General features: G+C 45.6%; 1 protein-coding gene across 1 annotated transcript in view; it reads left to right on the top strand.

The window, feature by feature from the left end:
- Positions 1-11,648, top strand: part of GCSAML (germinal center associated signaling and motility like) — a gene marked incomplete at its 5' end in the record, with an annotated part of 40,682 nt that extends 29,034 nt beyond the window's left edge. The window contains 4 exons of the mRNA XM_089335751.1: positions 3,063-3,116; positions 7,586-7,635; positions 9,423-9,451; positions 10,019-11,648. Coding sequence (XP_089191877.1) covers positions 3,063-3,116; positions 7,586-7,635; positions 9,423-9,451; positions 10,019-10,255 — 370 coding nt within the window. The remainder of the gene's footprint in view (positions 1-3,062; positions 3,117-7,585; positions 7,636-9,422; positions 9,452-10,018) is intronic.
- Positions 11,649-11,699: the final 51 nt, after the last annotated feature.

Below are 11,699 nucleotides of genomic sequence, written 5' to 3' on the forward strand. Positions count from 1 at the left end.
AGAAGCGACGCCGCTGTGATCAGAGCTGAGTTAAATCACGTGCTGTGGTGATTGGTGTTTCTCTGCTGGTAGGGTGACTGTCATTTGTGGAAAGCTGCGTGAAGCTATGGTCTTGGCTTAGAGAAAACAAATGAAGCATCCAGGGGAAGTGGCTGTGGGAGCAGATTTTAGAAAGGACAGGCCCCTGAAGAAGCACTGTACTTAATGCTTTGTTGTACCTTTAAGAACATAGAAATTACAGAGCTGAGATCATTAAAGCTGAGAGAGTTAAAACTTGTCAAGGTCACCTCTGCTGTGAAGAGACCCCCGTGTGGCTTACACAGTGAACTCACACATTATTCCCAGGACGTCCCCTGCCTTTCTCGGCTTCGGCCGGCATTGGGGGGCTCCAGCAGATGTGTGAGTGGGGGTGCTGCAGAGGCGGGGGGAGGAGGGCGTGGCTGGGAATCACACTGTAAACGCCAGGCAGAGTGCTTTCCACTGCTCTCCATGAGGCACTGCTGGGTGATGAATCTTTATCTCAACACTGATGCAGCTCTCTGAGGACTTTATCCTCTCGTGTTCGCGTAAAACTGTAAACAGATTTTACGGAAAGTTCCACTTCTGATGAGTTTAATTCAAAGTCTATGTGCTGTGTCTGCAGATCTATTAGTCCAGTCACACAGTGGTCTGGGACTGTGTTTACCCACACCTTCGGCGTGTTCTGTTGGGGCTTTAAGGTTTTGGTTGTTCTTGCATAGATAGTATACACAGCAACAAATCTATGCTCCCCCCCCCAGTCTGCTTTTGCTAGAATATTATTGAAAGTTGTAAGATAATTGTACTCTCTACCAGCCTTGCTGAATTTGTCATTTCTTTTAATGGTTAATTCTTTTTTTTTTGACAGGCTTAGTGGACAGTGAGAGAGAGAGACAGAGAGGAAGGTCTTCCTTTTTCTGTTAGTTCACCCTCCAATGGCCACTGCAGCCAGCGCACTGCGGCCAGCGCACCACGCTGATCCGAAGCCAGGAGCCAGGTGCTTCTCCTGGTCTCCCATGCAGGTGCAGGGCCCAAGGACTTGGGCCATCTTCCACTGCACTCCCTGGCCACAGCAGAGAGCTGGACAGGAAGAGGAGCGACCCGGACAGAATCTGGCGCTCCGACTGGGACTAGAACCTGGTGTGCCAGCACCGCAGGCGTAGGATTAGCCTATTGAGCCATGGCGCCGGCCTTTAATGGTTAATTCTACTGTGTTTTAGTTAATATATCATCTACAAAATTAAATAATTTTCTATCTTTTGTCATTTCTTTCAGTTCTCATGCTTTTTTCTTATTTATATTATTATTATGTTTAAGAATGTCAGTATTCTTAGGTTTCCTTGCTTGCAACTAACTTTAATGGATTTTTCTCTAAAATTTTTCCATTAACTTTGTTATATAATTTTTGGTATATTGCCTTTATCAAAATATATTTTATAACAAGTTTTATAAGAATTTTTATTAATGGGGCTAAATATTATCAAATTAAGTTTTCAAACTACTGAAATAAACTCTTGCCTGTCTTCATAGATTTCTAAGGTCATTAATTATGTTAACAGGATTTTTCCCCTTATGATCTATCCTGAAGTTTCTGGGAGAAAAACCACTTAATTGTTATGTGTATTATATTTACTGTACTTTTAGATTTAATTAATTCATGTGTTGTTGGTGATTATTGCATTCATTTTCCTGGGTGAATTGGGCCTGTGATTTTTTTCTCTGTATTTATTTGATTTTGGAATGAAAATATATGAATCTCATTTAAGGAATTTGGCATTATTTTGCATTTTTCTAGGGACTAGGTGTCACTTGAAATTTGGTAAAATTATATATGCAACCATGTGAGGTAGGATTTTTTTGAATTATTGAGAGTATTCATGTATCAATATTTACATATTTTCCCCCAGGATATTATTCATTTTAAGCTGTCATGTTTATTATATATACATTTTCATATTTGTCTCATGTCTGTAGATCTGAATTCTAAATTATCTGTTTTCATTTTATTTTTAGTCCTCTTCCCTTTTTCCTTAATTCGTCTTAATAGACTTGTGCCATTGTACTGATAATATTATTTTCTAATATGACATTTATTTCTACTCATAAATTTTTTAAAAAGATTTATTTATTTTATTTGAAAGTCAGAGGTACAGAGAGAGAGGGAGAGACACAGAGAATCTTCTATCTCCTGGTTAACTCTCCAGATGACCTCAGCCACCAGGGCTGGGCCAGCCTGAAGCCAGGAGCCAGGAGCTTCATCTGGGTCTCCCACATGGGTACAGGGACTCAAACACTTGAACCATCTTCAGCTGCTTTCCAGGCACATCAGCAGGGAGCTGGATCGCAAGTGGAGCAGCTGGGACAACAACTGGTGTGCACATGGGATACTGGTGTTGCAGGCAGCTGCCTTACCTGCTACACCACAGTGCCGGCCCCTCTTCTCATAACTTTTGAATCACATGCTTTGGTCTTTCTATCTGCTGTGTTAACCGTGCAAATCACCCGGTTGCTCTGAGTTAATTTCATCATTTAGTGTTTGCTTAAGTATCACAAAGATAATAACAATGACAGGAGTGACATGCCAAAGGTCAGCTTCCCCAGGAGTGGGTAATGATGGCTTCTTCAGCAGGCTCCAGAGGTGCTTGCTGTGGCTCCGCTGCCCGGGCTGAGGGCACACACGCTGCTGCTGCTGCTGGGGTCGGCGGAGAAGCTGAGCCTCCCGGGTTGCTCTTCTGGACCTCTTACCTTTTCTGGAGAGCCAGGGAGTTTGCTGATTAGGATCAATCCTCATCCGGAGCCACCTGTGATTAAATACAGACAGGGACTCGGTGGTTAGAATGTAGGCATGTTGTCCAGGACAGCGTAAGCCTGGTCTCCAGTCGAGTTCTGAGATGTGTTCTGTGTCTGTGCCTGTTGACGGGCAGAAAAGAGACGCTTGGCAGAAGGAAGCTGTGCGCTCGACGGCAGCAGTCGGTGAAGCTGGAGAAGGGGGTGGGACAATCTGGGGGGCAGCAACAAGCTCTCTTTCCCCTGTTTCCATCTAGCTGCCTGGGAAGGAGCCGGAAGAAGTGCAGGAAGGCAAGCCCAGGCGTGACAAGGTAAGAGGCCATTGGTCTTCTCCAAGGTTCGAGTCCACGGTCTCTGTCCCTCAGGCAGGATGGCCTCTTTGGGGATCCTTTCGGTGAGTTGGCGGCAGCTTAGATGGCGGCTGCCTGAACCAGAGAAGCAGACCCCACATGTGCCTGTTTTGTTTCTTACTTCTGTAAAGCAGGTGGGCGTGAGAAGCGGGAATGAAGGATTTTTGTTTTTGGTTGTCTGCACACACCACACTTCCAACCTGTTCCTCTAGAGTGGCAGAGTGATCTGTGGAACACCCAGGTCCAGTCATGCCTTTTCCTTCCTTGACGCCACTCTGTGCTCTCCACGCAGACTCCGCACCAGGGTGTGCAGTGCCGCCAGCACTTGCTCCTGCACACCTCTCCGAACCGTTCCCCACCCCACCTCGTGCAGTGTTGCCAGGCCTTTGCTTGCAGTTCATGCTCTTCCAGCCTCACCTCAGGGCACTGGCACGTGCTGCTGTTCCACTGCACAGTCTCCCCCTCGCCTCCTTTCTTCCCTCCACCCTGTTCTCCACCCCCCTGCCCTCCCTCCTCTCCATCCCCCTGCCCTCCCTTCTCCTCTCCACCCCCCTTGCCCTCTGTCCTGCTCTCCACCCCCTGCCCTCCCTCCTCCTCTCCACCCCCTGCCCTCCATCCTCCTTTCCACCCCCTGCCCTCTGTCCTGCTCTCCACCCCCTGCCCTCTGTCCTGCTCTCCATCCCCCTGCCCTCTGTCCTCCTCTCCACCCCCGCCCTCTGTCCTGCTCTCCATCCCTCTGCCCCCATGCTGATCTCCATCCCCCTGCCCTCTGTCCTCCTCTCCATCACCCCTGCCCTCTGTCCTGCTCTCTACCCCCTGCCCTCCATCCTGTTCTCCAACCCACCCCCCTGCCCTCTGTCCTCCTCTCCATCACCCCTGCCCTCCGTCCTGCTCTCCATCCCCCTGCCCTCCATCCTGCTCTCCAACCTAAGGCTGACTGACACTCTCCTGGATGTGCTGGCTTTTGAGGCCCCCATGCCTAGACTGTGGGGAGCTGCACTTCTGGGTACCACCCTGCTAACATCTGCTGTGGCTTTATCTCCACCTGTAACTCTAGATGTGCTGTCGTAACCTGTGGCGTCCATCTCCCTTTACCAACCACAGCCTCTTTAAGACACTGACCACAGGGGTGGAAAATAGATATCTGAATGTTGATATCTTGCCTGGCCTTAGATGGACAGAGGCACCCTGCTGTGACTGCCAGCCACGGGCTTTTCATAGCGTTGCTCCCCTCTTTGCTAATCACTTCATCTCCAGCTCTGGGTTTCTGTCTCTAGGATGGCCTTCCTTCTCGTCTGTGGTAGGAAAGGGCAGGGCTGGGTGTGGTTGGTTTCCACATCAGCCACCTGGAAAATGATTCCCTGGCACTTTGCATGAAGGGGAGGGCTGAGGCCATCCTGACCCTCAGGGATGGTGGAGGGCTTGTAGCTGGAGAGGAGACAGTGAGGATGGCACTGTTGTTGATCCAGGGTTCTGCTCAGGCTGCTGCTGAGAGGTTGGTTCTGTCAGTGCCACCTCAGCCAGGCACTGGATGTGAGCATTTGAGTTAGGTACGGAAACCTAGTGTTTGCTTCATTGTGTATAAAATGAGGCTGGTGCTAAATGCTGTTCTCCAGTTCCTTGCTGTTCAAGGAAGTGAGCATGTCAACATTTTCAAGTGCCAGCAAGTCTTAATCACAAACAGACAACAGCCAGATGAAGAGCATTAAGTACTGAAGGGAATTCTGTGAGTGAGCCCGGTGGCCCTTCAGCAGTCGGCTTGGTGAGGAGGAGCTGAACTGTGTCCTGGTCACTGCAGTTACATTTGCGTAGCTTCCAGGAGTGGAATGGAGGTTGGCTATCCAGCTGGCTAATTTCACAGGATGAAGCTTGTTTTGTTTTTTTTTTTTGTTTTGTTTTGTTTTTAAGATTTATATCTTTGAAAGGCAGAGAGGAGGGAGAGGGAGAGGAGGTCTTCGACCTGCTGATTTATTCCCCAGGTGGCCACAATGGCCAGAGCTACACCAATCTGAAGCCAGGAGCCAGGAGCCTCTTCTAGGTCTCCCATGCAGGTGTAGGGGCCCAAGCACTTGGGCCATCTTCAACTGCTTTCCCAGGCCATAGAAGAGAGCTGGATTGGAAGTGGAGCAGCCGGGATTTGAACCGACATCCATGTGGGATGCTGGCCCTGCAGGCAATGACTTTACCTGCTATGCCACAGCGCTGGCCCCATGGGTGAGACTTTTTGCATAGAGTTACAATCTGAACATCTTCCCGAGTCAGGTTTGGTTATTTCATTTTTCCAGAATATCATTCATTTCATAACTTTAAACCTATTTACAGAAAGGACAGATGAATTCTTTCAAGATATTTAACTTACAATGCAGGTTTATAGAGATATAATTTACCACTTTACATACACTGTGTGGTAAGTTTGTATAAACACTGACAGTGATGTAACCACCAGCACAGTGGAGATATGGACTATGTCCACCACCCTCCCTCCCTCCCCAGCAGCCCCTGCTGACCACTGAGCTGGTCATGGTACACTTTTATCTTTATTACATCTTAGTTTTTCTTTTTTTAGCTTTTAAAAGTTGTTTTAAAATTTTACTTGTTTGTGTTCAAAACTCATGTTTTTTGGATTTTCAAGATTTATTGCCTAGGAATGGCGGCATATAGAAGTATAAAGTTCCTTCTCCATATTTTTTTCTGCATTGTATCTGTTGTTATAGCAAAACTATTATTTCTTTTTTCTTATTTTTTTTTTTGACAGGCAGAGTGGACAGTGAGAGAGAGAGAGACAGAGAGAAAGGTCTTCCTTTGCTGTTGGTTCACTCTCGAATGGCCGCTGCGGCCAGCGCACTGCGGCCGGTGCACCGCGCTGATCCGATGGCAGGAGCCAGGTGCTTCTCCTGGTCTCCCATGGGGTGCAGGGCCCAAGCACTAGGGCCATCCTCCACTGCACTCCCGGGCCACAGCAGAGAGCTGGCCTGGAAGAGGGGCAACCAGGACAGAATCCGGCGCCCTGACCGGGACTAGAACCCGGTGTGCCGGCGCCGCAAGGCGGAGGATTAGCCTAGTGAGCCACGGCGCCAGCCTAGAAAATCTATTATTATCTGATATTTTCAAATTTGCTTTTTTTTTCTTGGATATAGGTAGTTTTTAATTTCAAACATTATTTTACAATCCTAAATGTAATTCTGATTTTATTTGTCATGAGGATCTGTGTGGTCTATGTTATTTCTGCTTTGTAGGTTCTATTAGTCTTCATCGAGACAAGCTTTTTACATTCTCTAGATTTTGATTTCTTCTTCTGTAGAATAGCCTTCACCTTAGATTGTGGTCAGTGCGTGCCTGGCTGGCTTAGTGCTCAGAAAATACCATGATGTTTATGATGTCCACAGATTTTGAAAGCATGCTGTGTAAGCTTTTGCCAAACATTGTAATTGGAAGTGTATGAGTTAGAGAACATTTAACAGTGAATTTCAGATAGTCTCTTCTTATTTTTCCTGCCTGTCATTAGATGACTAATTTACCTACAATTTGTTTGCATTACCTTTTATGTTTTCTTTTTTGTTGGTTAATATCAATCAAATATTTTGATGTGTAACAATTCATGGCAGTAGTATTTGTGGGTTTTAATCTTTATCATCCCATCCTTTGGCTGGCTGCCTCTGAAGTGAGGGAGAGTGGTTTACTTATGTTTTAAAAATATTTTTTTGTTTCAGAGGTACAGTTACAGACAGAGAGAGGAAGAGACAGAGAGAGAAGTTTGCAACCACTAGTTCACTCTGAAAATGAAGTAGAGAGGTGGATCAGAAGAGGAGCAGCTGGGACATGAACCAGCGCACATATGGGATCCCAGTGCCTAAAGTCAATTTCTGAAACAGGAGGGTCCATGTTGCAGGAGGTCAAGGTGAACAGGGAACTAACTGGCAGACACAATGACCTGGTTCTTTGGTCTAGTCTGGTCCCATTTCTGCATAGCAGGCTGCTTTAGTTGTAGAGTTTTCTAACAAAGTACTGCACATTGGCTTATCTGACAGAAATTTATTATTTCATAATTCTACAAGCTGAAAAAGTTGGACATCAAACTGTTGGCTGCTTGAGTGCTTCATGATAAACCTGTCATCCTGTGTCCTCCTCGCACGTGGTAACATAGAGGCAGTCTGGTATCTTAGTATCATGACAGCATCATGTCGTCTATGTGTCCTCCATCTGCCTGGAGATCTAGGTACTCTGATAGCCTCGTAATTCCTCAGTTTCATGATATAAGCATGTAGTTTTATTCTATACTTCTCATTCTTCTCCTAGATTTTTGTGGCTTTTCAGAAAGGCTAGAGTAAGCAGACTTTTAATTGTAAGATGATTTAAAGAGCAAATGCTCTTTTTTTCTCTCTTTCATTTTTATTTTTTTTAACGAAACACATTACTGTGTTTGCTTGTAGGCAAGAAGTGACTACATCTGAAAGAGAAATTCAAGGGCAACACAAAAGAAGTACGTCACTGCTGTGCTCCGTTTCTCATTGAGGGAAGTGCAAATGTCATCAGTTCCTGTTGCTGCTGTTTGAAGGATTGTGGGAGATACTGTGTAGTCCTTTCTGTCTTGTGAGGTTGATCATCTCCTTCTCTGTATTATAGTAATATCTGATTATGATTTATTTCAGTTCACATTTGATTAGCTTCTGTGGGAAGCAGTTAACTAAGATACTGCAGATTTTAATTTAACATTGGTGTTTTTTTGTTTTTGTTTGTTTGTTTGTTTTTTGACAGGCAGAGTGGACAGTGAGAGAGAGAGAGACAGAGAGAAAGGTCTTCCTTTGCCGTTGGTTCACCCTCTAATGGCCGCAGCAGCGGGCATGCTGCGGCCAGCGCACCGTGCTGATCCAATGGCAGGAGCCAGGTACTTATCCTGGTCTCCCATGGGGTGCAGGGCCCAAGCACCTGGGCCATCCTCCATTGCACTCCCAGGCCACAGCAGAGAGCTGGCCTGGAAGAAGGGCAACCGGGACAGAATCCGGTGCCCCAACCAGGACTAGAACCCGGGGTGCTGGCACTGCAGGCAGAGGATTAGCCTATTGAGCTGCAGCGCCGGCCAACATTGGTGTTTTAAAGCAGGGCCAGTTTGAATATGAGTTGGTGACCAGTGCATTTTTTTTTGCTTAATTATTTGCAGTTTACCACAGTATTTTTGTGCAGCAATCATGCAAAAGCTCAAAGTAGATAATGAATAAGTATGTTCAGTACCTGAGAACAGTTATACCTGAGGGAAACACCTTGTTTTTTCTTTTTTCCTTTTTTCCAGCTTCATTGACTGTAATTGTCAAGTAGAAATAATACCTAGTCAAGGCTACAATGTGATGGTCTGATGTATGTATTATATTATGATTACTGCATCAAATTTGATTAGCATATTGGTTACCACGCATGGTTACTGCGTGTGTGGGTGTGTGGTGTGTGTGTGCACATGTACATGTGTGTGTGGGTACACGGGCAGGTGTGTGTTCTTGTGTGTGCGGGGTGTGTGGTGTATGTGGGTGTGCATGTGTGTGGTATATGTGTGTGCAGGTGTGTGGTATATATGTGGGGTGTGTGTGGTGCGTGCACACAGGTGTGGTATGGGGGGTGTGTATGTGGGTGTGTGCAGGTGTGTATGTGTGCACACGTGTATGAGGATCAGCCAACAGACTCTTGGCGAGGTCAAATGGGTCCTGTGGTACTCAATGCTGATTCCAAGGCACTAGTGCCTGGGCAGCCTCTGCAGGTGCAGGTGTGAGTGCAGTATCCCATCTGCCCCAGCTTCCTGTGAATAGTGGGCACGCCCCTGAGCACAGGCTGTGAAGTAGATTCCACATTGCTTCTGAAGTCACAATGCAGTCGATCCGAATTTGTGTATTTGTGTGGAATTTGAAAAATTACTCTTGTTCTGCAGCTTTCCCTGAGATGACTGCATCTTTAAAACTTATAATAATAATTTTTGGTGATATTTTATAGAATTTATCTCACATTTACAGCAGCATTTCTTCTTTCCTTCTTTACACACTCCATTGTCACCATTTGTGGCGGTATATTTTACAACTAAATTCCGAGCTCTGGTGTGTCCAGCAGACTTGGGGTCAGCTGGGCTACAGGCACCCTCAGCACATGGCGGAAGCTGGCATGTGTGAGTGGCCGCAGCTTAGGTAGCCGCCTCTCTGCAACGTCATCACTGCCTCCGCTCCTTTTCATCCTCTTCAACCTGTGATGATCCAGAGGTCTCAAGTTGCTTTATTTTTTATCCTACAGGGCAAGAAATTTCATCTACTTCTAATCAGGTAATTAGACAAAAGTAAGAACAAAGCAAAAAACAAAGAAATAGAAAAACAATTCCTTCATTCCATTTGTCTGAATATATCACAATATAGGTGATTTTATGCTTTTTTTTTTAAAGATTTGTTTATTTGAAAGAGTTATGCAGAGAGAGAGAGAGAGAGAGAGAGAGAGAGAAGTCTTCCATCTGCTGGTTCACTCCCCGACTGGCTGCAACGGGCAGAGCTGCACCAGTCAAAAGCCAGGAGCCAAGAGCTTCATCTGGGTTGCCCACATGGGTGGGAGAACTTGGGCCCAAGTCCTGGGGCCATCTTCTACTGCTTTCTCAGGCCACAGCAGAGAGCTGGATTGTAAATGGAGCAGCCAGGATTCAAACTGGTGCCCATATGGGATTCCGGCGCTTCAGGGTGGGGCTTTAACCCGCTGAGCCACAGTGCTTGCCCCTTATAATGAGGCTTAAGTCACTAGGGCTTGGACAAGGGCTTTTTTTTTTTTTTTTTTTTTTTGGTGGGCACTGAGTTCTGTTTTGATGATCTTGGGTCCTTGATTTCTTTTCTCTCTGTGTGTGGTAGGAGCTTGAGAATGGCAGTGGATCCGATGAAGTGTGCTACAGCATCATTAATCACGCCCGCCACCGGAGGTCCTCACTGAACTCCAATGATGATGGCTATGAGAACGTAGACGCCACAAGGAGAGTGAGGGTGCTGAGAGAGGGGTCAGAAACCGACTACGCCCTGCTGAGGACTTCTGTTGCTGGGCCCTCTTCCTACACCACTGAGCATGATTACGAAACTGTGCTGCCACACTAGAGCGCACGCACTGCCTCGTCATCCTCCAGCAACGCAGGCGAGGCCGAGTGGCAGCCTTGGGACTGCTCTTCACCCTCAGCAGCTCCTGACACGTTCATTGCTGGCCAGGGTTTATAAGTTACATAGTTTGATTAGATCACTTTGGGCAGCTCCTCAGTTGTGGCGTCCCTGTGTTTTCGCTTGTGATGTTTGGGACACAGAGATGTTGAAAAATCTTCTGAGGACAATAAGGATGCACAAATGTATGTTCTAGAGTCTTCACTTCCAACTTTTCTCTCTAAATTTCAAACATCAATGTCTCCAGTGATCTGGTTCCTTTTTGAGGTGTAACCTTCTCAGTAAACTTCAAAAATATAAGACCAGTGACCAGACCCTTTGTTATCCTGATACATCACTTTTGCTTCTTTCTGTGTACTGGAAAGTCTTACTTATGAACTTATGGTAATAAGTGAGAACCAGTGGTGTTTAATACTGGATTTTCTGAGAGGAGGAACTGAAAGTGTCACAAGAAAAAGCAATGAAACAGTTGCCTATCTTTGCCTTTCTGTCCAATAGTAAATTGAAGGGTTCTGTTCGAAGATTAGTTAAAAAAAAAAAAAAAGGAAATAAATCTTTGCTTAAAGTTTTGTTCACAATAGACTAGCTAATTTAACCTTTTTCTTCTTAAAGGAATTTTTAAAAAAAGATTTATTTTATTTATTTTTATTTATTTGTAAGAGTTATAGAGAAAGGTAGAGCCAGAGAGAGAGAGAGAGAGAGAGAGAGAGAGGCCTTCCATCCAATGGTTCACTCCTGAAATGACCACAATGGCCAGAGATAAGCTGATCCGAAACCAGGAGCCAGGAGCTTCTTCTGGGTCTCCCACACAGGTGCAGGGACCCAAGGACTTGGACCGTCTTCTGCTGCTTTCCCAGGCCATAGCAGAGAGCTGGATCAGAAGTGGAGCAGCTGGGACTCGAACTGGTGCCCATATGGGATGCTGGTACTGTAGGCTGAGGCTTTAACCTGCTGCGCCACAGCGCTGACCCCTTCAAAGGAATTTTTAAAGGATACACCAACTTCCCAAAAGTATATACACAAAATCCTTCATTGAGAGAATATCCATGATGCATTTTTTCTATTTGGTTATAATATTCTGACCTTTTGGTGATTGACAGGCCTCAATTGATAGGTGCGTTTCAGCTAACTTATTTGTATACAAGTTTTGCCTAAGTCTAGTGCTCCCTTGTGATGTTAATGCATAGAAGAAGTTAACAGAAATCTTGTAATTCTAGAAAATTCATCCTGTCAGAAATATGTCCATAGAAATAGCCAACTTTGTCAAAAATGATAAATCATTTATTTTCTGTGCCTTTGTAGCTATTTTAATATGTAATAAATATATTGAAGATAAGATTGGGTGCAACTCTTTACCAGTTCATAGGGTGTGTCCAGTGGTTTGGTG

This window comes from Oryctolagus cuniculus, chromosome 6 (assembly GCF_051225735.1).
Source record: "Oryctolagus cuniculus isolate XC-2025 breed Fujian yellow rabbit chromosome 6, ASM5122573v1, whole genome shotgun sequence".
Taxonomy (NCBI): domain Eukaryota; kingdom Metazoa; phylum Chordata; class Mammalia; order Lagomorpha; family Leporidae; genus Oryctolagus; species Oryctolagus cuniculus.